General features: G+C 35.2%; 1 protein-coding gene across 1 annotated transcript; it reads left to right on the top strand.

The window, feature by feature from the left end:
• Positions 1-1918: 1918 nt before the first annotated feature.
• Positions 1919-22287, top strand: LOC135689494 (glutamate receptor ionotropic, kainate 2). Its single transcript, XM_065206735.2, has 16 exons — positions 1919-2478; positions 5494-5622; positions 9356-9502; positions 10398-10658; positions 11054-11256; positions 13919-13981; positions 14831-14965; positions 15412-15573; positions 16047-16151; positions 16963-17076; positions 18092-18265; positions 18964-19327; positions 19530-19892; positions 20194-20364; positions 20821-20974; positions 21599-22287. Exons 2-16 carry the CDS (start codon positions 5505-5507, stop codon positions 21657-21659), a joined length of 2595 nt encoding a protein of 864 aa, XP_065062807.2. The 5' UTR covers positions 1919-2478; positions 5494-5504; the 3' UTR covers positions 21660-22287.
• Positions 22288-24242: the final 1955 nt, after the last annotated feature.

Genomic DNA, 24242 nt, shown 5'->3' with positions numbered 1-24242 from the left:
AAATGCTATTTATAGCCTGTTGTGCTAGGTCGCAGGTCCCAAAAGCGTTTTTCTAAAAATGTTGCTGCAATTTGTGTTACCAACATGAAAGTTTGTAGAGATAGGCAAAGTGCAATGACCACGATATGCCAATCTCATATGAAAAATGCCAAACAAAATTATTTTTAGACTGGGTATCCGATATCTGACCCAGGCCTCCAGGGAAATATTAACTGTTCAAGCAGAGAGGTAACAAGTGAAATGATATAAATATGCTGTCTTTATTCATCGTCATCGGAGCATTGTGCTACACATTTGGAGAGCTCAGTAACAGGAGAGTCATGTTTTGTGGGGGGGGGCAGGGTGCACATGCCCCCTAGCATCAACCTCTCTGAATTTCTTCTGAAATTTTGTATCTGTTCGGCTGAGGACTATTGGTCGTTTATAGAAAATGTGAAAGTTCAAAGACAATTACGTAAGAAGGGGATTGCCGAGAAAGATGTAGATAGGAATATAGTGAATAAAAAAACGTTAAACAACCAACATTAAAAAACAGCCAACATTAAAAGAAGCGAATATAAAGAATAAAAAAGGGTAAAATTTTCTAATGACAGGCAAACTCGCGGTCAAACTCGCGGTCAAACTCGCGGTACAAGTAATCACAATCTTACAAGTTGGCTCTAACAAATGTGAATCACCTTAAAACAGCTCAAGTATGTAAAAAACAGGCTGCAATCAACATTGGGCCAAAATAAGCTAAACCCTCTAAGGATGATTACCTTTAGTATGCAATTTCCCCGCTATTTTGTGCCATCTTCAAATGATAATGAATGTTAAGCGTGTCTTAGCTGTTACCGTTAGTTATGATACAGTAATCGACAATTTAGCTGACATAACATTGCTAAGGAGACTACTCATGCACTGAAAATCATCCAGTTCATTTCTTTAGATTTTTGCGATTTTCATTGTGTGTCTTACTGCTGATTACAATTACTGTTTACTGTCAATTACTGATAATCAAACAAAGTTTGAATACGGATGCTGCATTTTCTCTGAATGACTTACTGAAACCAACAATTGAGAAAAATTGCAAGTAAAATTAACTTTGCAAAAGATGCATATATGTCTCTCAGCATTTGAAATAACTGCGCATGTCCATGATGATGACGTTGATTTTAATCCAGACACATTGTCGGAAAATTTGCAGTCTGTGCCAACCCTGAAAGTCACCATCCACGACGCCCCTCCTCAGTACATTCAAGATTAGTACATTATTTGCATTTGAATTTTGAAGAGCAATTCCTCTTACAGCTGCATTTTAAAAGGTTGTAGCATGCTTGCAAAGCCTCCGCTAAGTTTATTCACAGGTAAAGCTAATCTTCCGGTAAAGCTAATTTATCAGAACTCGGTAAAGCTAATTTTCCTCCAATCTCTTCCTCCAATCGAATGTTGCAGAACCGTGAAGAATGTTTAGATATGCTAAATTTAAATAGAAAATACCTCAAGAAGACATTTGTTCAATCTGGGTTAGCCTGCACGCAATCTATATGCATGAAAATAAAGTAATTTGTCGAATACTGACAGAGCCATGACGACTACGTAAGTATCAACTGTTCATATGCAGATTTCCTGTGCTAGTATTGGCATCTTCGTGCTTGCATCATGCAAGAGAGGCTACGTTTCATTATTGCAGATAAGGCTTTCAAGAGATGTTTGAACTATGATATTATCATTTATATTTTGTTTTCCAATCTCTCGTGCCAGCATCGTAAAGATTGCCTCTTTGTTCATGTTAACTCGAAGAAATTGTCTATAAATAGTACCTAGTACAACAGTCTATAAATAGCATTTGGGGGCATTTATCAGTTGGGGTCTGCATCTTGTGGACGAAGTTTCATGCCGGTATCCGATTTTGCACAACTCTCTCAAACTCTGAAACTAACAGCCCTGACTTTATCACTGATACGACTTCATGTAAGCATAACGCCAAAATTACTTACATGGAGTAATTAGATTCACCAACATTTGAAGAAGAACTGGTCAACAGAACCTGCAAAGCGTATTTCTGTCCATGTATATAGAACGAATAACGAATGAACTAGTTTGATATGTCCCATCCAGTTTAACAACGGGTTATCGTTGTATCAATGCGCGATTGAGCGCGACTTTTGTATTGAGACATCAAAATAAACGTCAACTTGCAGATCAATTCGTTCCTCAATGATACAAGACAATAAAATACCGGTACGATTAATAATTGAAGCCATTGAGACACTGTTTGAGCAAAGTCTGTGTGAAGATTAGTGCTCACTATTCCTTTGCTTGGATTTCAATCAAACTCGTCCAAAATATAAACTGTTCCTGCTGATACTGAAAATTTGATGACCTTGGCGATAAACTACAACCTTGTTCTTTGATAGTTGGGATTTCGTTAAAAAGTCAAGGACAGAAAAGTCTGGGAAGGTCAAGAACGGAGGCAGAACAGCGTCATAAAATAAGGTACAATACTGGTTTGATATTCTTGCGACGACTAGAATTGTTAGTATAAAGTTGCATAAAAAAGCAATCTTTCAAGCTAGTCTGGTTTCAAATTCATTTTGCAATGTGAAGCAGTAGCTAGTCAGCAAAAGGGAAGATTAAAGCCCCAATACAAATTCACAGTTGAATAAAATAGTGATGGTTATTTCGTTGCGGATATTTTACGAAGCACGGTAAAGCAATGGTGCTTTACTTGAAGTCCTTGAGAATTGATAGTGAATTTCCATTGTACACTATCACAGGGGCTTAGTCACAAGGGCGTCTTCAATTCAGTTGATAATACTGAAGCAAATCGCAATTTCGATGGAGCAGGTTCATTTGCTCACCATGAATCTATTCTTCCAGGAATAGCTGCTGTTAAAACTTTAGCCTGCGAAGTGCTGCTCAGTATTGCATCAAAATTATTACCCTATTGCAGTTTCTTGTCTTATCACTCCTTACGCCTTCTGTGTACCGAAATAGCTTGACAAAATTAATTGCCATCGCGATTTTATTGAGATAAAACCAGCCGTTGAAAATTCCTACTAACATACGAAATCAGAGGTTGATAGTAAATTTAAAAGCGAGTTTTTAAAACCTTCGTTTGGGATATCGAGAAATGAAGATGAATGGGCAGAGAATCACACTGCATTGTCTGTTCAGCACAGATATGTTTAGCGCAACGGTATAAGTTGTAAGAACCTGCCATCTGAGCTTTTTGTTTACTTAAGAGGTAAATAAACTTGCTGAAACATGATGCAGCTCTCAAAACTTTTGATTGCTTTTGAAAATATCATTTAGAATCAAAGTACGTATTTTCTTTGCAAATTCAAGCAGATGCATTTAAATCGTTAAAGGATAGTTTTGAAGACAAACTTTGGATCTTGTGCAATGGAAAACTTTTTACAGAGCTTTGATGGTCATTCAAAATGGCCGTCGAAATTTCATTTTCTCATCTCACAGGAATAAACTTCGAAAAACGACCTTTGCGGATTCATAGTCGAGGTTCGAAACATATTGTGCATTATGGCTACAGTGATAGATTGCGGATGTCTTTTCGTTTGTGAAAATTCATGACTGGCAAAATAAATGATACTGCGACAAAATTGGCAATAACTGACAGAGACAAAGGTGTGCGGAATTGTGCCGTACACTAATCACTTTGATACCAAATATTCACTATATTACCTCGTGGTCGCTAAAGTTTCTCCATCAAAATCAAATCTGAATCGGTTCCTTTTCTCTACTATCATGAACTGTCCACTAAAGTTTACTCTTAATCAACAGAACGAATCTTTAAGAAAAAGTACCGACAAAGGCACCAACGGACAAAAGGCGATTGACTAAAATGATGAATAGTTCTGAAAATTGATAAGAATTGCAGAAATTAAGTGTCAAAATTAATGGCAAATTTAGATAAAAATACATTGCTCGGAGCGTGTGGCGCTACAGAATTATCTGATTATGAACAGGGACTATGAAAATTGACTGAGGTATTAGCCCCCCTCCCCAAATTTGCATAACAATGTACCATTTTCTTTTGAATCTTAAAGTGTACCAACTCCCAGAAAGTTCTAAACCCTTTATTCATAATTCGCTCAACAGCCCTTGACTCTGAGTTTTCATTTGTGTTCATAAGTCTACAAAGTCAACACTTTGCATTAGTTTTTTGTCCGTTAAGCAATTATTTTACCTAAGATTCAAAAAGCAAAGTGCAAATTTGTTCCTATAAGAAACAGATATTGTTCTAAAAACTCTTGTTTGCCACCCGCATTATTCATTTGAATATATCTTACACAACCAACTATCGACTGAATAATTCATTTCAGTGAATATTGTCCTAGGGAAAAAATATCTCTTCATTTTTGCATAGGTCCACAGGTCAGTCTAGAGATCGACATCAAAATTTAATAAAGCATTCGGATATATTTCTACATTAAAAAGACCGACATCATCTAAAACAACACTAGCAAAAACCAGAAAAATAATTAATTTGACCACAACTGTATTTTATAAATGGTGGCCTTGATTGAAGTGCTGTTTAACTTCATTTGAATCAGCCTACCTGTTGTTACAAGTTGATGAAACTGTCAACTTCAGCATTTCAAATATTCAAATTTCCTTTTCATAGAGCCACAACCCTCTCATGTTATTTAGTTTAAAAGAACCATCTTGGGTCAATCATATCTAAAAATGGTTCTAATTTCTTCATCTTAATGAATAGTTAAATGATGACCATATAATAAGCAAATGGATTAAGAATAAAATGAAAAAGACAGATGAAAACACGATGCTTTGAGCATGTGCTCCGAAACAAGTCTTTAATGCTAGCAACGAGTGCATGCTTGAAAAGTCTTGTTGTTAATAGTCTTTTTCGTTTTGGTATTTAAAATATTTGCTTATTATATTGTCGTTATGCGGATTTAGTACCATATGCAACTAGCGTATTACAGATTGGCTGAGATCAAATCTGAAGTTTGCCAATGTATAACTGTTATTTTAGCATGGTTCATTCCACTCCTTTCATCGCCTGTCGGTTTGCACTGTACTTTGAGACTGCAGGACCGTTGGAAGCAGGGTGATTGGGGAGCTGGAGCTGGAGGGGGGCTAGAGCTTTGTAACAGTGTAGTGAATGAGAAGCAATACAATGGGCAGCCCCCTTGCATGGTCTTAACTGACACCATAAAAAAATACATTTTGCTGACGTTGTCACTTTTCTTTTCTATACTGCCTCCACGAGCAACGCCTGAACCAAGGGCAGGTTTAGTACCTGGGCTTCTTCCTACTTGAAGCAATGAATCTGAAATGCTTACAAGATGAATTTAAAAAGCATAATTCCTTTATTCATTTTTAGATTATCTTCATAAAGAATTTTTAAGCATTTGCAGTTCTGATATGATTTGTTTTTCTTTGGTTACTTATCAGCAGGCCATTGACAAAGTATGTTCAGAAAGAGAGAAAATAATATTGCAGATCTCTATTAATCTTTGTTAACAGGAGTGCCACGAATGGTGGTGAAAAAGATCATGATGCTGATGATGTCTAGCAGCAATATTTTATTGCACTTCACTTTCCTTGTATTCGTCTCTACAACAAATGCAGTGATTCCTAACAAAACGTCACTTGGTAAGTACTTCATTTTATTTGTTACTGTTAACATTAATCAATCGGGAGGTGGAGGGGGTTGTTCCAAAATTATTTCTCAAAGTTGTAATACTGAATCCAATGAAATTAAATTATTGAAGGCAAAGCAGCTAATAAACAAGGTGATTATATCAATGGCAAAACAACACAAGCAAAGATGATGGAAAGAAGTTACGCGGAGAAGAAGGACGGAAAAGAGAATCGAGCCAAACTTAATCGTTCAATATAGAGCTCTTTTGCAGACTTTATGCTTTTACCAAAGTAAAGATTGAAAATCCATGTATAGCAAGATTGTCCAGAATTAGGCGACAGAAAATTATCGATAGAAAATCAGGCATCTAAAGAAAAAGATCCTTCTGATAACGGCGTGACGTGACTCAGTTTTTAGCAGGCAAGTCTATTCTCACAACGTTGACATCGTTTCCTGCATTTGGATTCGGATGAAACTAGTAGCAGACAATTCAAGAAAGTATTGTCTAAATTTTTGAGAAAGACACACATCAGATAGTATTGAATGGAAATTCGGGGTGCTGTTTTCTCCAATTAAGACGCTCAATTTTGCAAAACGCTACGAGAAAAGTATCAGTTTCATGTGATGTAATGCCCGATCAGGCAAATTCACACAATGCGATAACACTGTTATCATTATTTTATCAAGTATATTATTGTGTAACCCTTATACAATATGCCATTTGTTATCACAACACCGACCTTCCACTAGAAAGACAAATTCTTATTCAAAACAGGAGCATAGACTTAAAATCTATAGACAATAGCGCCTTCAGATAACAGTTATAGAAAAAGTACGCCAAAGAAGTTACAATAACTATAGAAAGAGAATATTGCGTTTTGTTGAAGATGCTTGAAAGCTGATCCAAATAAACATCTACAAGGATCGAGAATCTTTACAAAATGTTGATCTATAAGTAAGCAAAGAGATGAAAAGAATTAATGAGACCATAACTTGATTGCAAACGCTATCACAAGAAGCTTGTTTTATTGCAGATAATCTGTGTACTTAGGACCAGGATATTATTTGTCACGAAATGTTTAGTTGAATCAAACGACCATGATATCATTAGAATCACCAGAAACGCTGGTAAACACCCTAAAAGTCAGCAAAAAACAGGGAAATAATCCTGCTAGGTTTACATTGCATAATGATTCTATCATTTCGCGGTTTTTTTTAAAATCATCCTGATGAAACAGTTACCTTAAGCCTAGGTAACTGTTTATGCATTCCCTAAAGTCTGGTCATTGACTGCTAGATTCTGTGTTGAAAAAGTGCAATGATAGGTATAGAAATACTGAAAGTTGAAATTACGTTTCGGTCAAGTTTGTTTACTTTTAAAGACTCTTAAACCATGAAGAAAAAACTAGATCAGCTACAGTACCATAGGTTATTAAATAATTGTTGCTTTTTAATTTTTATTTTACCTATCTGACAGGAAACAGTTGAATAAGGATAGAAATGCGGAGTTCCACAATGATCCTGGTTGGGTCTTAGCTTTTTATTGTATAAGCTAACAACCTTCTTATATTTATCAAGTTCTTTCAAGAACGCATATATACTGATGACAATAATATCAGTTTTCCCTAAAAACATAGTTTTAGTTAAAGTCTGTGTTAGCAATGAAAGCATAAAAGTGTGACTCGTGTAACTTTGACAATAATTTTAAGTTGTCCAAACTAGCCCATAGATTAAAAATAGATAGCACATGTGTACGTGGTATTGGTTGATTGATATGACCAATTTTATTATCAAAATCTCTATCATTTCATTAAAAGCGAGAAAAAGAATGGATATTTAATCATAACTATACACTGACACAGCTTGAGTCAACTATTCCGAAATTCATCTCATCTCCAAACAAAGCAGGTAGATATAATACCTAAGTAGCATTATAATGCAGTTTGATGCTGCATTTGGTCACCAGGGGACCATATACAACCTTTGAATAGCTTAGAATTGCGTGAAATATCTGTTGCTTAATGAAATGTTGTCAAGGAGACATTCCAAACTAAAAATCATTCATACACGACAGGGCTGAATTCAAGGAGAGAAAATTCTCACAAAAATTCGCAACGAATTCGCTGCAAATTTGTTTTATTTCGACGAGACTGCGAATTGGCCACGAAACAATATTTTGATTTCCCCCAATAATTAACTTCTAGGCAGCTAATTTCAAAATTGAACGCGTGGCGAATGTTGAAAGATAATTTTCTCAGAAAACAAGCAGATATACCAGGCTATGATTGGTAATCAAATGATAATAACCCTTCGCAATAACCAACAACTCAATAATGATAATAATAAAAACATTTTCCTACGAATTCGCTCCGAAATCAAAAACCTTAAAAGCGCATTGCTGGATACCTTCATCAGCGTACGCTTTGTGGAAATCATTCTCTGAGCTGACCCTGTTGTGGCTTAAGAATACCAAAGGTTTTCCATGTTCAATAAAGCTTGTACTGACAATACTTGTTAGAGGAGGAACAAATATTATTCCATAACCCAAATACATTGACAGTGCCTTCCTACATTCAGCTCTCATTGCATGCTGATTAAAATTTAGCAAATCATTCGTTACAAAAGCTACCGGTCCCTCTAAATTACCAAAGACATCCAGGTGCCACAGCAGTGTCTTTTACTTTCAAAAATAAAAATAATGTTGACAACAGAACTCTTTGAGCGAGCTAAAGCCTTGCAACTATAAAGCAACGCTTTTTAACTGTTATTTTTCTGGACAATTACAACTTTGAAAATTTTGAAACTTTATCTTCGCTGCTTCTTCTTGGCTATCCAATAAAATCATTTCTTATCTTGGCCTAAATATAAATAAAACATCTATATCTTTGTGCTCCACCAAATAAATTTGATACGCCAAAATCTTTGCTTCATTTCTGGAAAAGATGTTTTTTGACTTGTTTATTGAAAGTCTTAGGCAAAATGTATTGTGAGTATTCTGTCAGTGCCTTTAATTCACTAGATAGTCCCTTTAGTCCCCTTACGATTAACATTATGGTCCCTAAACTGCAGATAAAGCTAGCTTTTCATCAAAGTATTTCGTTGTTTTACTGTAGATAAATCAGAGACTAGAAAATATCAAACTACATAGCATCAGGTTTAGAGTATTATCCCGCGTGTGTACTTGGATCAGTCTAGAGCTACCATTAAGCATCAATCGTAAGGCAAGGAGTCTTCTAAAAACCTTCTTCAAAATAAGAAAACATAAAAACATGAAAGAGAGCTTTGTTTTACCTAAAGCCTTTCACAACTTATTCCGTCTGACTTCAATTTCAAATGTCAAATTTCTCCTCTCACTGGAAAGTTTGCTAGACTGAAAGTGCATAACATATTGTCTTAAAAATGCATCAGTTTCCCCTAGTTTCCACTGTTGTAAGAAAGTACAAACTGTTTTGAAATCTTTTGCAGGACCAATTCACAGCCTAAAGTTCTGGGTTTTGGACAAATTTTTTGGGCGAAATTTGTTGTTTGGTGACATGTCACGCCTGTTGTTTAGAAAAACATGTCTGCAAGGCTTTACTTTACTTCTATCAAGACATTCCCAAAGTTGCAGAAGATACTACTCTGCAAAGGGGCAACAAACAAGAGAAAAAAACTTCTCCCACTTAATACATAGCACTCAGTAATACCGTGAACTGCATGTGTGTCTTGACCATTAGGATCATTTAATTTTTTTTCTATCAAAAGGAATCATAACAGACCCTTATGATGCTCTGCACCTATCCGTGATCAAGTACACCATTGACAAAATAAATCGACATGGGAAAATCTTACCGAATACAACGCTAGAAGCAATCAATGTGACCTTGTCCACAGATGACGCACTGGCTAATAGTGAGTATTAGTTATTCGTATTGTTCGCTCTGACAATCGTATAATAATAATAAAAATAATAGTAATAATAATAATGATAATAATCATATTAATAATAATTATAAGTTATAATAATCATAGTTATAATAATGATAATAATAGTCATAATAATGATAATAATAATAATAATAATGATAATGATAATAATTTCGAGCTAGCAATAAGAGCCAATAAGGTTGGCTCTTATTGCTAGCTCAAGTGCTAATTTAACCCAACCGAAACTTTAATACAAGATACTATAATAAATTAAATATAAATTACAAACGAAAAAATACTATAAAAGAATATAACTATAAAACCCTAAATTACCTATATACAATCACCCTAACGTACTTTGTTACTACCAAGTTGCCTTATTTTGGTAGCTGGGTCATATGTTTATTGACATTAGCTGACAGATACAGTATAATTAGTCCTTTTGAAAAGTAGAACAACAGTTGAGTTCCATTCAGAGATACAATTGAACAAAAGCAATAAAAGATTGCATTTCTCTTCTGAGATAAGCATCTCTTAACAATCAGCATCCCCCTGCTGGTCCTGTACTAGGGCTTTTCCAGATTTACCAAAATAGGGGGGCTTTCCACTATAGACACACGCGAAATAAGAACATCTAGCGTGAACATGAGTAAGAAATCAATATCCGGCCTGAATAACCTGATTCTTGCTCATTTCAGTAAACTGAATCAAATTGAAAGAAACTAAGTAGATTTCACTAGACTTCACAGGAGGTAATCCGAGAAGCTTTTCAGTCAAACTAGCTTTACTTCGCTACCAGAAGTGAGGAGCCCATCCCACCTACCCTCGGTTGCAAAAAAGACTTATTATAAACTGACAAAAATTCTTCAACATTTTCTAGTAATCAAACTCATGGAAAAGGACACCATCGCTTTATTCGAGGGAACGCCTCCGCAAGTGCCGTCTGAAATCGCAGCAGACATCCTCAATTCAACAACAACAGCGCTTGATCGTTTCGATTGTGACAGGTTGTCCCAAGTTGAGGACTACTCAATGTGCGACCATTTTTTCTCGCTATATCAAAACCTTGAGACGATAAACAAGGCTGTTGTCGAGTTGCTTTCAGGCATTAACGTAACACAAGCTGTTATTGTGTATGATGGTAAGTATAAATATCTTATGGCATGATGATGTCAACAGAAGCAAGTGTTTTATTAAAAATAAATCTTTAAGTTACATTTAATGAAAGAGCCGAGAGGGGAGACGAACGGTCAAACATGAAATCGTTCAATAATATGCAAAACAATAAAATACAATGCAACACAATAAAGTACAATACAATACAATGCAATAAACTACAATACAATGCATAAAATACAATACAATACAATCCAATACAATGCAATTCTTTACAATACAATGCATAAAATACAATGCAATTCAATACGATGGAATTCAATACAATGCGACACAATGCACTTCAATGCAATACAATACAATCCAATGTACAAGTTGCCATCTTCTTAAAAAGCTTTTAACATCTTCTTCGATATTTAGTTTTGAGATCGAAACAAGTGAGCAATTTTCTGGATTTGTCAAGTGGTGTCTTAGAAAAGTACCAGCTGATATATCTGAACTTTGGCAGAGACTCTCAACTGACGTCACACTCCTTGCAAGATCTTCGGAGTATTTGGGGTTTTAACATAAAGACTGTCATCCTTTTCGTCGATTTTGGCAGCATGGAGCTGATTATGGATATCGTATGTATTTTTATCGCTAACAAGTAGGAGAATATATGATTGGCGTCCGTGCTGTACAATATGATATGGCAATATAACTTGAAATTGAAGTAAAAATGTAGTTGGCAAAAATAGCGAATTTATTAACGATGTTTTGATCATAGTCCGTTAGCGACTTGATAATGGGCTATGCTCAAAAAGCCGTTTATGAATTAGTTATTTTTTCTTAGTACAATTTTAACTTTGAAGTCAAGTTTTTATCTATGTTGTCTACAGAGACAATTAAGCTCTGTATTTGAATACAATACTAGCCTATTCCATCTCACTTCGCTTGCATGTTATTAATGAATAATTCCCTTTCAAGCAGCATTTCTAATTATTTGAGGAATATGGTCGTGGACAAGAGGCAGTGATACATGCCTCAGTGAGGCCTCGCTTCCATATCATATCACAACAAAACGAGTGATGAGAAAATCCAGGCCATTTCTTTTCAGAGAATCTTCATAAGCCCGAAATTCATAATTAAATTCAAATTTTTATCAAAGCTTTTATGAAATTGACTATACTTTTTGACATTTTAGTCTAATAGTGCAAAAAATAATGTAAAAAAACATTCTTAGACTAAAGGACATAATTCATGTATGTTTAAAGTACAGTAAAAAATTATGGTTGGTTCGGATTGATGCTGTATGAAACTGCAAATGCCGGTTGCATTCTCGAAATCGAGGTTGAAATATACTTAAGTTGGCAACTTATGCAACGACTGTTCTCTGTCAGTGACCGGACATTCATTTGTGAAGTGAAGAACAGAATGTTACTAAGCCCTATGAATTGAAAAGGTTTAATTACATGAAGGATCTGATCAAAGCGTTCTTTGTTATAGCACAAATTCAAGTTTTGTATATAAAAGCTAGTACATGTACAGTGTAAGAAAACAAAACGTGAATTTGTAATACCATTGAGGATCGAAGCAGCTCAAAGCAAAAGCTTCTCTTGCACTAATGCTGAACAGGTGCAACTTGAGTGAGCATAAGCAAGATTCGTTTAAGAATAAAAATTAGAACAGAGCGGAAAATTTATTGATGTATATGACAATAAAAGTTGCACAAATGCATGGGAACCCGAATAGGATTGAGAATAATGAAAGGATTGCAGAAGAAGAGAACAAAAGAAGGAAATAAACTTACGAAAATGAAGCAATGTATTAAAATGAAGATGAGGTCATCACTTTTTGCAACAGCTTTTGTTCGGAAACAACATGCATCTCATAGCTTTATAAACATAAAATATGGGAAAATCCATCAGTTCTTTATATGTTGGTTAGAATACGAAAATTATTCAACAATATATAAGGCAACGGTTCCTTATAATAACGCCATTTTCGATATATTCTTATAAACTCCTGATCCAAACGAGGTAAATTTTCTGAAGCGCGGAATTCTTAAGCTTATTACGTCAACTGTATAAGAGAATCATGTTCTTTGCGAAAGTGATCACTTTTCCACCAATGAAGAGGTTTTTTTAGATTACATCATTAATTGTTACTAAATCTGAAGCTGAATCAGACTTGAGGAAATTTTGCAGAAAGCCTAGCTGCTTTGCTTTTTGGGGAACTAAACGCATTTAAAACTAACAAATGTTAGCAACGATTCCTCTCTACCGTAAAAAACTCTTCAAAAATGATTCTATTGAAGAAAGGATTGAAAAATTCTCTTGCAAGATAAGGAACTTGTTTCTGCTCAACTGAAATAAAAATTAGAACTCTTTGTGACTGATTGATATTCAGATATATGTCATCTTATTTTGCGTGTTTGTATTCTCCAGACTTAACTCTCTAGCACTGACTATTTAAGCAACTTTTGAGACATTTAAGTACTGAAATAGAAAAAACCAAACAAAAGAAATTGAGCCTAGCATTTTTAAAAAAAGGTGTACGTGTTTAATTTGCAAATTAGGTATACCAATCTGAAAACACAGCATCGTTCTGTTACATTGGCAAAACCAAATACAAAATATTGTTTTGTCCTTGCCTTTTAAACTGTCCTTGCCTTTTTTTAAATACTATACGGTAATAATTAAGTATGAAGTATAATTCATACAAAGTTGCAAAAAGTCTAGGGAATGACTTAATAAAAAGAAAAAATGATGTGGCAAATTTGAAAATAAAAATTGTCAATTTTCGTCCTTACAAAATTGTGAATTCCTTACTTTTAAAGGAGAAGCATTGGTAAAAGAATCAATTTTGAAAACACAGTTTCATTAAATGATTCCCAAAATTTCGAAAAAGCAACCGAATTTATTTATAGTACATATTTCAAACATTTGTTTGAAAATGCAGTCAAATAAACCTAAAATAAATCTACATGAAGTAGTTGTTTCTTTGGTTTGAAGAAGTAGTTTTTTCATAGCAATTACACTTAGTCAGAAACTAGACAGAATTCAAATGCATATCAATACTGAAGAAGTTTTGATGGGAATATCGAGATGAGAATAAAAGCTATTTTATTTAAACAAAATATCAATAATTAGATTAAATGTTAGAATGAAATCTTAACAGGTAAATCTGCCAATTTCTGCCGCAGTTTGCTCTCTCTATTCACAATTTAAAACCATAATATAGCTAATAGCTGAAAAACCCTGGTTTTCTTTTGGAATCTTTAAGACGAATTCATTTGCCTTTTAGGTCAATCTCTATTGTTCTTGCGCAACGTCTTCAGAGAGCATGCTTTGGGTCCTACCACTTGTGGTTTGTATATTACTCAATTAAAAATGTCTGATGATTTTCAGAGTTCTTTCTCAGGAAATTAGAAGGTTAAACAAAATCGCAGCAGTTCCCCCGAGAAAAAAGAGAGAAGAAAGAGAGAGTCAGCACCTCATCAAGCTTGACATACTGTTTCCAGAAACCTTGCCTATTTCAAATTTGCCATATTTCTTATGAATTAATTATGGCATTTCTTCGGTGCAAAATGTCTAAATCTTCAGAGCAAAAAGCCTGTGGATCGTTTAGGGGGCATAGGGGTGAGTCACTGGCACTTTGGGTCACTAAATTAGAAAACATTCCGAATAAAGGGCAGCACCTAGAAGTAACAATCATCCAGTTCTTGCCGAAACAACATTGCAAAGAAGATCAGCGAGTGCCCAAAGCCTACTACTGCGATGATTCTCGGACTAATTTTGTGTCAATGGCGGACACCTGGGGGGGGGAGCGAGGGGGTGACCGCCCCTTCCATACTTTAGAGGACAATGGTCTATGGTTCCAAAACAATGGGAAATGTGACGTCATCTTATTAAAACAGTAGGCTTGCCCCCCAATATTTGACCAAGTGTCCGCCCCTGTTTTGTGTATTACCCACAATCGGGTGTTAAATTTGATATTTCAATGTAGCAGTCTGGATTATTAAACCCTATTCTTCCTCTTTTGAAATCCCATAGAGCAGAGAAACTGTAAAAGTTTTTTCTCCTTGTATTTAACAATGTGTTTAACTCTTGAACTTCCATATAAAGAATATTTGATTGTTTAAAATGAATGCAACGTTGCTAGCGCTACTGCAGCATTTGCCTATAAGTTAGATAACAAGTTGCCTTTCATTCATAGAATTCGACGCGATACAACGCCAATCCATTGGACAAGGTCGTAGCCCTCAGAATGAAACTCGACAGGGGTAAAGCTTACAAGGATCTCTTATCAAATATTCGAGATTCAGCAGACTTCATGGAATACGATTTACCGGTATGCATTGCAAGCTTTTAAACAATCCTGTTCAACAAACCTGTTGAAAACCGCCCTCGATGAGAAGATCCCAACCAGGATATCCATACTCGAAAAAAATCGAATCATCCAAGAATTTTTCCCTTCCCCGACCTGTATTACGTCCCCTCTTTGGAAAAACATCCTATCCCCCACCAGTTCAAGACGAGTTTGGCTGCCCCTGACAAATCCTCCTAATATCCGCCGTGAAAAAAAACCTTTATATCCGTCGTGAAAAAAAAACCTTTATGGGCTTCTTTTTCAGGGGTATTATTATCTCACCTTGTACTTCAAAGAAAGAATATAATATATGTCAACCAGAACCTCAGTTCATTAATCGACTATCAATATTCCATTCCAACTTCTAAGCTCTACAAAATCAATATCAATTAAATCTTGTCTAGTTACCAATTTGCTTTTTAAACCAGGAATCTGCAGCTTTGCTGCATGATGCCATCATGTTGGCGGCTGCAGCTACAGAACATGTGATTTCAAACAACCAATGGGCGCTCCAGGCAACAAAGGGAAACAATGGTCTGTTTCCTAATCGCACAGCAAATGCCGGGTTGGTTCGAGAAGCAATGAGCAAAGTGAGTACAAAGAAAACATTGCAAACTTTTTAAATATCCACTTACCATTGAACATTGTCGTTGAAGCTATGCTATTACAAATCCAATCGGCATATGGCGTAAATCTAGGAGAAAGTGATTTTCAATCAAAGAACTTTCAGTGTATTGATTGGTAAAATTGATAACACAGGAAATGACCATGGGAAAAACTATACCCTTTAGCATGGCAAAAAGCTGCTATAGGTCTCGAATAAGCGAAGCTGAACAAATGAAAAGTGGTACTATGAGAACACCTCAACTACAACCATCTATCATATTGTTTCCATGAAACTTAACTCATCTTACATAAAAGCAAATACAAAAACGGTACCCAAATTTCGGTAATCCGGTTGTTAACGGCTTTTTCTGGATAAGAGATATATATTCGGTTATTTTTAATGTTCTTTTGATGGAAAAAATTTCTGGGTGTTACAAATTGATACTTCACTATCCAGGTCTCAATACAAGGACTCACGGGATCGGCTTCAATAAAGCCAAACGGAGAACGGAACCAAACCGAACTTGAAATACTAATGCTACAGAAGGATACCTTTGAGCGGGTAAGGAAAATTGTTGCATCGAATAAACTGATTGGCAGACAGAGACCGGAGAGACAGGGGCTTTTAGAGAGACGTACTACAATGCTTTAAACTTAAAGAACATGCACATTGCTGTCTTTCAAATAAAAAATTCACTATTTCATTCTTAGCCAAATGACTTTCAACTTTCCTATGATACATTATTTGATTATGCTATAAACTTTTGTATTTTTAATTAGACTTGTTTTTTAAGAAATCTTTTAATTTCAAATAGCATTTTGTTTTGTAAAAACTTTCGTTGTTACCACCACTAGCAGGTAATATACTATTAATCATCAATTATTGGTAACCATTTAATGAGTCCTTTTGCTGCATAAATAAATGCTGAAAAGTAGCTTTATACAAAACGACATAGCAAGGACATACTTTCTTCATTTTAATATACTCCTTGCAAACATGTTTTGGATGATGGTGAAATGGAAATATGAGACGTTTCTTTACTGTAGAAAACGTCTTTGAATTGTGCCAGATTTAGAATAAAGAGTTCAAACACTAAACTGGCCAACATTTGAGGGGCAGTCAAATAAGTAAGAAAAGTTTCTTAGGGCAAAAATGGGACAAAGGATTAGGCAAGATACTATTGTTTCGGACTTTAGATCTAAGAAATCAATTTAATATCAAATACGAGGAGACATTTTCTGGATTAGATCGCTTAAAAGTCCCTAATATCCTGATATTCTAAGAAAGTTTAAGATCTTTGTACAAGCATTTTAAGTATTAAATCACTTTTCAAATACCAATCGATTACTCAGTTTCGGTTTTATCTAAACAGATTGGCACCTACACAACAGCGGGTGGAGCAACGATAACCGGCAACGTCAAGCAGAACAGGCCTCTGAGTACAACAGAAATAGCCCACAAAACTCTTAGAGTGGTGGCAATACAGGTAAACTGCTGTGACGTCACAAGCTTGTTTAAAATTGAATCTACAATGGGATGTTATACGCTATGGCATTTCTTGGATTTTGATCTACGTCAGAATTGTGGTCGTGAATTTGGATGCTGTAGGCGTCTAGAAGAACCAAATGAAACTTTTGGAAATGCTAGAAAACGTATTAAATAATGATGCTCCTGCAATCGTACAAAGCTTGACACCGCCATTTGGATCAGTTACAAGTTAACTTAAGGAAAACACAGACACAAGTTACGTTGCAGGCACAAAACACTGACGTAAATAAGTTTGGGGAAGCATTTGACCGACTTCAATGCGCCTTTAAAAATATTAATTTGCAAACTTATCAGCATACATCTTGATTTAGACTAGCATCAATCCTGGATATGAGGGTTGAATCTTGCGTAAAGTAAAATGATCCTAACCCAAGGTCAAATTAAATCGTTACATATATTAGAACCTGTCAGTTCTATATATTTTAAAGATATATGCACTTTTTCTGTATTCGCTGCATGTCACTATTTACTGTCCAGTAAACGCGTTTCACCATTAGCTAACTAAATAACCCTTGGTATCGCAAAACCTGAAAAAGTACGAAATAGTGTGAGATATTTCAGCTAATTTTCTGCTTACCTTTGGACACGATCTGACGTTTATAATCTGAGGAGTGTCACATGAAAAGTATTTAGGTATGAAATGTTTCCGTATTTTTGAACTATTGTCAAACATTAGGTAACTATCTTAAAGCTGTACGGCGGTTGTAAAATCAAGCAATTTTTCACGTTGAGTACCAGACTCTAAGAACTTTGTCACTGGGAAAAGAATTGATGCAACTATTGTATATCATATTGCATGATGAGTAAGAAAAAAATTAAAGTTGAGAAGTCAAAGAAGCTTGTGTACATTTACACGGCAATATGTAAAGAAAATTCCATACTTAAATAACTTTAAGTATTGTACTATTTTTAGTATCGGAATTTTCTTTCTGAGATTGCTTTTTCTATTACAGCAAGAGCCATTTGTCTTCATAAATCAAAATGGAGGAAACGATAGTTCGTACAATTTTACAGGCTACAGTTTCGATTTGTTAACAAGACTTTCCACTCTGTTGAATTTCAAATTCACGATACACAAAGCCAAAGGAAACAATATTAACAGTTTAATACAAGAGCTTGCTGATGAGGTTAGTTTTCATTCATTCGCACCCATTAGACAAACAGGTAATATCCTTATTATTAAAGTTGATATGAACCGTGATCGGGCTCTTGGTTGTAAGGACAATGCTGATGACGCTAATGCTTAATAATGATTCTGATGATGCTTGACGATCTATGATTCATAGTGATTGATGATAATGATTTATGGTTGAAACCGATTACAATGATGACGATGCTTGCTAATGATCCTGGTGATACTTGATAACGATGATCACTTATGATTGATGATGAAGATTGATTATGATGATAAATGATTCTGATGATGCTTGATGATCTATGATTCATAGTGATTGATGATAATGATTTATGGTTGAAACCGATTACAATGATGACGATGCTTGCTAATGACCCTGATGATACTTGATAACGATGATCACTTATGATTGATGATGAAGATTGATTATGATGATAAATGATTCTGATGATGCTTGATGATCTATGATTCATAGTGATTGATGATAATGATTTATGGTTGAAACCGATTACAATGATGACGATGCTTGCTAATGATCCTGGTGATACTTGATAACGATGATCAATTATGATTAATGATGAAGATTGATTATAGTGATAAATGCTTATGATTGTGCTGATGATTGATGATAATAATAATGATGATAATGATGCTGGAAATTGTGATGATCTAACTACCCTTTATTTTTAGAAAGCTGACGTTGCATTGAATCCACTCGTTGTATCGGCAAGTCGCCAGAAATCATTAAGTTTCACTAAGCCTTTCATGCATTTCTCAGTCGGTTTGCTAGTAAAAAAGCAGGAAGAGAAAGAGCTTGATTTGACACAGTTCATGTCACCGTTCACGATTCCTGCTTGGCTACTGCTCATCTCAAGCTGCATTGTCGTCACATTGATAGTCTATGTATTAGATAAACATAGTCCTTATGGCTGGCGACAAACGCAACAAGCACAGGGAGAAGATGGAGATGAATTCAGCTTATTTAACAGTTTGTGGTTCTGCCTGGCTTGCATGTTGGCGCAGGGTGCGGACAACACCCCCAGAAATCTTTCAGGTGACTGATTTATTCGTGTAGAGCTAAAAATAGATAATCGTCTTTGAAGACCTTCTTCTCCTTCTATGTGTTTCTTTCTATTAATGCACACGGCATTATTTCTTTATTCAACTCCTTTAATATCGTACAGAAATTGAGCAGACAGATTTAACGGTAAATTTTAATCTTCATGTTGAAATGGATGAAACATCGTTTCCCGCAGGTCGAATCCTTGCTGGTTGCTACTGGTTTTGTGTTTTGATTTGGAATGCAACATACACAGCTAATCTCGCCTCGTTTCTGGTTTTAAAGAACAGCGAATTGCCAGTGGCATCTTTGAACGAGGCTGTGGCAAAGAACTATGATATGATATTGCTCAACGACAGCGCTATTGCAAAAGTCATTGAAAGCTCTAAGAACAGCCTTTACAAGGAGGTCTGGGAGAAGGCAACGAAAGTGAACGCTTTCGAGACGTCACATTCAAATGCAGTCCAAAGGGTGCGTGATGGAGAAAAGCAAGCCTTTATAGCAGAAGAGCCGTTTCTCAATTACCATAAGGGCAGGAAGAAATGCATTTTAGTTACAAGTAAGGGCCATAGAAACTACCTATCTAATTAATAATGAATCTTATGTAACTACCAAGAGTTTGAGAAATTCTATAGCAGAAAAATTAAATGCGAAAGCTTTATGTTTGATCAAGAAGAAAAGCTAAATCAATAGAAAGCTGAAAGAAATTATGACACAAAAATTATTCTTTCAACTTTTAGAAAAAATCCTTTCCATATTGAGGCCATGTTTAGAAATATGACGTCAACTACTACGCTGACCTTTATTACAACCAGGGACTTGGCTTTTCATTTTTCAAGACGGGTTTCATTATTTTGCAGTTAACAACGTTCTTCAGCCAATGAGCTTTGCATTTGGCCTGCCTCTCAGCTCGAAATACACGCATGCAATGTCTCTTGGGATACTTCGGCTTCAGGAACAGGGGGTCACAGATTCCTTTGAAAGGAAATGGTGGGAATACCAAAATCAATGTCCAAAAGAAACCAACGCAGGTAAGAATATTGTCTGCAGCATCATCACCGTTGGAAATCCCTTCCTTCCCATACCATGAAACAACTTAAAGTCTATAATAGGCGTTTTTAAAATGTTCAGCCCGTTTCAAAAATTGAAGAAGGTGGGCTGTGTACAGAAGGCAGGGATTGTTTAAAGGAAAGAATAATATGGAAAAAGCTTTTGACTCGTATACTTTTGCGTGTGAAGATAATCTTAAAGACGAAATACTACAACAAACGTTTGGAAACGTTCCCTGTTTTAATATCATTGATCATGCCGTATTTTCTTGACAATCTGCTCAACTTTCAAAAGGGGCCTTGAGATTGTTGTAGCCGTTAAAGTAAAGAGTTCATAAATAACCGGATATCTAAAAACATTGAATGATGGAGTAAAAGAAATCTCTCTTAAAAATTCGATCTCTATACACTAACATATGAGTGACTTTTGTGTTGTAGTTTCACAGTCTCGTTTGGACGTCAAGGAAATGCTTGGTGTGTATCTGGTACTGTCTGCGGGCATTGTCATATCCGTGATAATGGTTGGTGTAGAAATTTGGTGGAAGAAAAGCTTGGGAAAGAAATTCAAGGCGTTTGTAGAAAAACGAAAAAGGTAGTTACAAAGCTATAATTGATCAACCAAACATAAGATTAATTGTTCTCTAACAACGCTAGAGGCCTTATCAGAGCCTTTCCTAAATCTAAATGAGTAGATATGACATTTTTTCTAAGAAAATGTCAAGATTCTTAGAACATTGGTAGCGTGAATCAGTGCCGTTAGGTTGATTGCTCTATTGAATTTTCCTCCGTGTGTGGTTAAAAGCAATGCATTTAGAGGGCTACTGCAAGCATAGATTACTAAAGCTGAAAAAAATTTGACTCGCCTCTAAAAATTACGATTTATTTTGCTGTTGCTTAATTGCAATCAAAGCTCTTTATTGACTTTGATACCAGAACACTAGTTTAGAGAAAGAGAGTAAAAGTTGTCTTTTAAGAGTCGCACAAGGGTATTCAAAGATCGTAAAGGTTACAAAAGTGGAAACAGCAATAGAAACTTTGAAAGATTGGGTGAAGCGATTTTCTTTATATTTGACTCAAAGGAGCGTGTTAAAAAATTGTGAAGAGTTTCCGTGAAGCAGAAAGCAGCTCCTTGCAGCTTTGGGATGGCGCATGACAAATAGAAATCCTTGAGGCAAACTGCTATTTTCCCTACCTAATGTTTTATTATTTCTTGTAGAAAAACCGCAACCAAAATTGATGTGCTAGAAAACCCATCAGCAGTAGAAGGAAAAGCTTAGGAGGACACAGCATTCAATCACTGACGTATCATGAAAGATAAAAGGACGATTCCCGAGGTTTCGTCAAAGAATAATAAATTTTTTAAAGAGAATGAAATTGCGTTGGTTCCAGGCGGTGGAATGAAATAGGTTGGTTCAAGGCCACTCATTGGAAATGAAGCTGGAAGGAAAGTGTCGGTGGATGAATTAGGGGACTGGAAAATATAATATGTTGAATAGTACTTGTATTCAATCTTTAAAGGATTAGTATTTATGCTGAAATAAGCAAGAAACACACTTTAGCTAAATAGTAACTTCATTAACACTAAACCAGCAAAATTCAATGAAATTTGTAAATTAACTTGCGAGACACGTAAAGATATTTACACTTTTGCAAACAACTATTGGTAGTGAATGAAAACAACTAATGTGATAATGATTCTGTATTGAATGAATCTATGCATATTTGTAAATACTAACACTAAGAAAACAAAGCAGTGAAAATGCAGTTGTCTTATTCTGAGTCATCGTCTCAAAAAGATTGTTGGCGTGTAAATTTTGTCTTACCAATTTTTCTTTACAATTTGCTTCTTTTACAATTTTAGAAAACCTACCATTATACACTCTATTTTTTACTGTGATGGCTTTTATATTTTGACTATGATATAGATATAGATACAATTCAGATATAAGATATAATTTAACCCTAAAGTTCATTGTCAGTATAGGAACATAGGATTTTGCTCTTTTTCAACCGAATCTAAAACAGTTGATAAATTTTGCTGACTTAAAATGATCATCCAAATACAAATATCATCCAAAGATTTTATCGTCAAATTTTCAAACCTCCATGCTGGGCTTATCAGAAGATAACAGTTGATAAATAGGTCGTCTATTAGCCGGAGGCGTTTATTTATGGCTATTTGAGGCTCAACTATGGTTGAACACAGTTTGCGTTGATTTTCAAATGTACGCAGTCTTCAAGTTAAATATTAAACAGCCATTTCGCAAGCTTATTCTGGAATCCAAACAATTATGCAATATCAACCAACGGATCTTACACTCCAAGCTAATATTGAAGCTACAAAAATAAAAAACCGAAATGCAAGAAAATGTCATTGACTTGACCAGAATGCAGCGCTAACAATGAATACAGATGGATTCAATACTTTCAGGAAAGCAAATCCCAATTGCGTCATCAACATAAATTTTAACTTAAAAGCTGTACTCAGAATACAGTTTTGTATGTTGTACACTTATATCCGGTAAAGCAAATGAATAACCCTCTTGTTGTTAACTACAAAAGGAAAACTTGTTTTTTATCGGAGGATTTTTGTTGAATCGGGAGCGGTTTGGATAAGAGAGGATTAACTCTAATGTCGTGTTGTTTGCATCTTATTGCGTTTTTCTAAATCAAACAAGTATCTGCTTCTTAATTTCCAGAGATAATTCTTGATTTATTTCTGCAAAAATTGCTTGATTAAAAACTGCGAACAAGACATTTCTTTTTCATCAAAACCGCCACCTGAACTTGATGCACAAAAGAAGATTGGTTTCATTTGAAATTTTAAATTAAAGAACAAACTAGGAACAAGTAAATAACGTGTCAGTGCTGAAAATTTTGAAGCGAAGACGAAGGTATCTACTAACCTACACAATAAGCGGCTCAACAAAAGGCGACCCGACTACGAATAGGCTTAAAACTAAAGATAACGCAAAATATTGTCTTTATTTGTGTTGATCTAACTTATTAAGTTACCGTCAGTTTACTTCATCGCGTCAGAGTACCGTGCGAATGACCAGCAGCCATCAAACATTTGGGTGCAATATTTCTTTAAATTAAATCACTAATTTCATCTCAAAGCCATTTCTCGTTGAATCATCTATTAGAGATGACTCACTAACATGTCCTCAAAGAGAGCTTGGTGACAACCGAGAAAATTGATTTATACTTGATAATCTAAATCAGAAAACCAATATCAGAGCCGGAGTTTTCAAAGCCAGAAATTATTTCCTTTCCAAGACAACTTAAGCATACAAGAATAGAGGGGTTTTTTTGCTAAAAAAATATCACTAGAAGGCTCTCTTAATTGCAGAGTTTTTTTAGGAATCTCTGACTGCTTCTGTGAAGGGGAACAAAGCACCCCCAACAATGCACTTACAACGATGCACTTACAACGATGCACTTACAACGATGCACTTACAACGATGCACTTACAACGATGCACTTGCAACAGTTCAAAAGGAAGATTCTTTGATAAACAAAGATAAGATCTAGAAGATAAACAAAGCTCTTTCTTCTTGTTCATATAGCCTATTTCACTATGACGTTGCTCAAACTTCAATGATTTCTGTTATGTAATCTTATGTAATCTGTTTTATAATAATATTTATCAATGTTATTTTGTTATGTAATTTTTGTTGTGGAAAAATGATTCTTTCAAAATACGGAAACGTGTGACAGAAACTTATAAACTCTTCCCGCAAACCAATTTGGAAAACAATGAAATATTTCTCTCTGAGTAAATTGTTAGAGAGCAACGATGAAGGCCACGATAAATGGAGCAAGTATGGTTCTTACAACTATTTCACTTAATATTGAGA

The sequence above is a fragment of the Rhopilema esculentum genome, chromosome 5 (genome assembly GCF_057945365.1).
Source record: "Rhopilema esculentum isolate cy_ngs chromosome 5, ASM5794536v1, whole genome shotgun sequence".
NCBI classification, from domain to species: Eukaryota; Metazoa; Cnidaria; class Scyphozoa; order Rhizostomeae; family Rhizostomatidae; genus Rhopilema; species Rhopilema esculentum.
The sequence above is the reverse complement of the archived record's forward strand: the minus strand, read 5'-3'. Positions and strand labels throughout refer to the sequence as shown.

Bases quoted from the DNA above. Each gene is read 5' to 3' on its own strand.
- LOC135689494 (XM_065206735.2), top strand. From the start codon at position 5,505: ATGGTGGTGAAAAAGATCATGATGCTGATGATGTCTAGCAGCAATATT. The intron at 10,659-11,053 runs GTAAGTATAAAT...TTCGATATTTAG, and splicing joins AGCTGTTATTGTGTATGATG to TTTTGAGATCGAAACAAGTG. The intron at 20,975-21,598 runs GTAGTTACAAAG...TATTTCTTGTAG, and splicing joins TTTGTAGAAAAACGAAAAAG to AAAAACCGCAACCAAAATTG.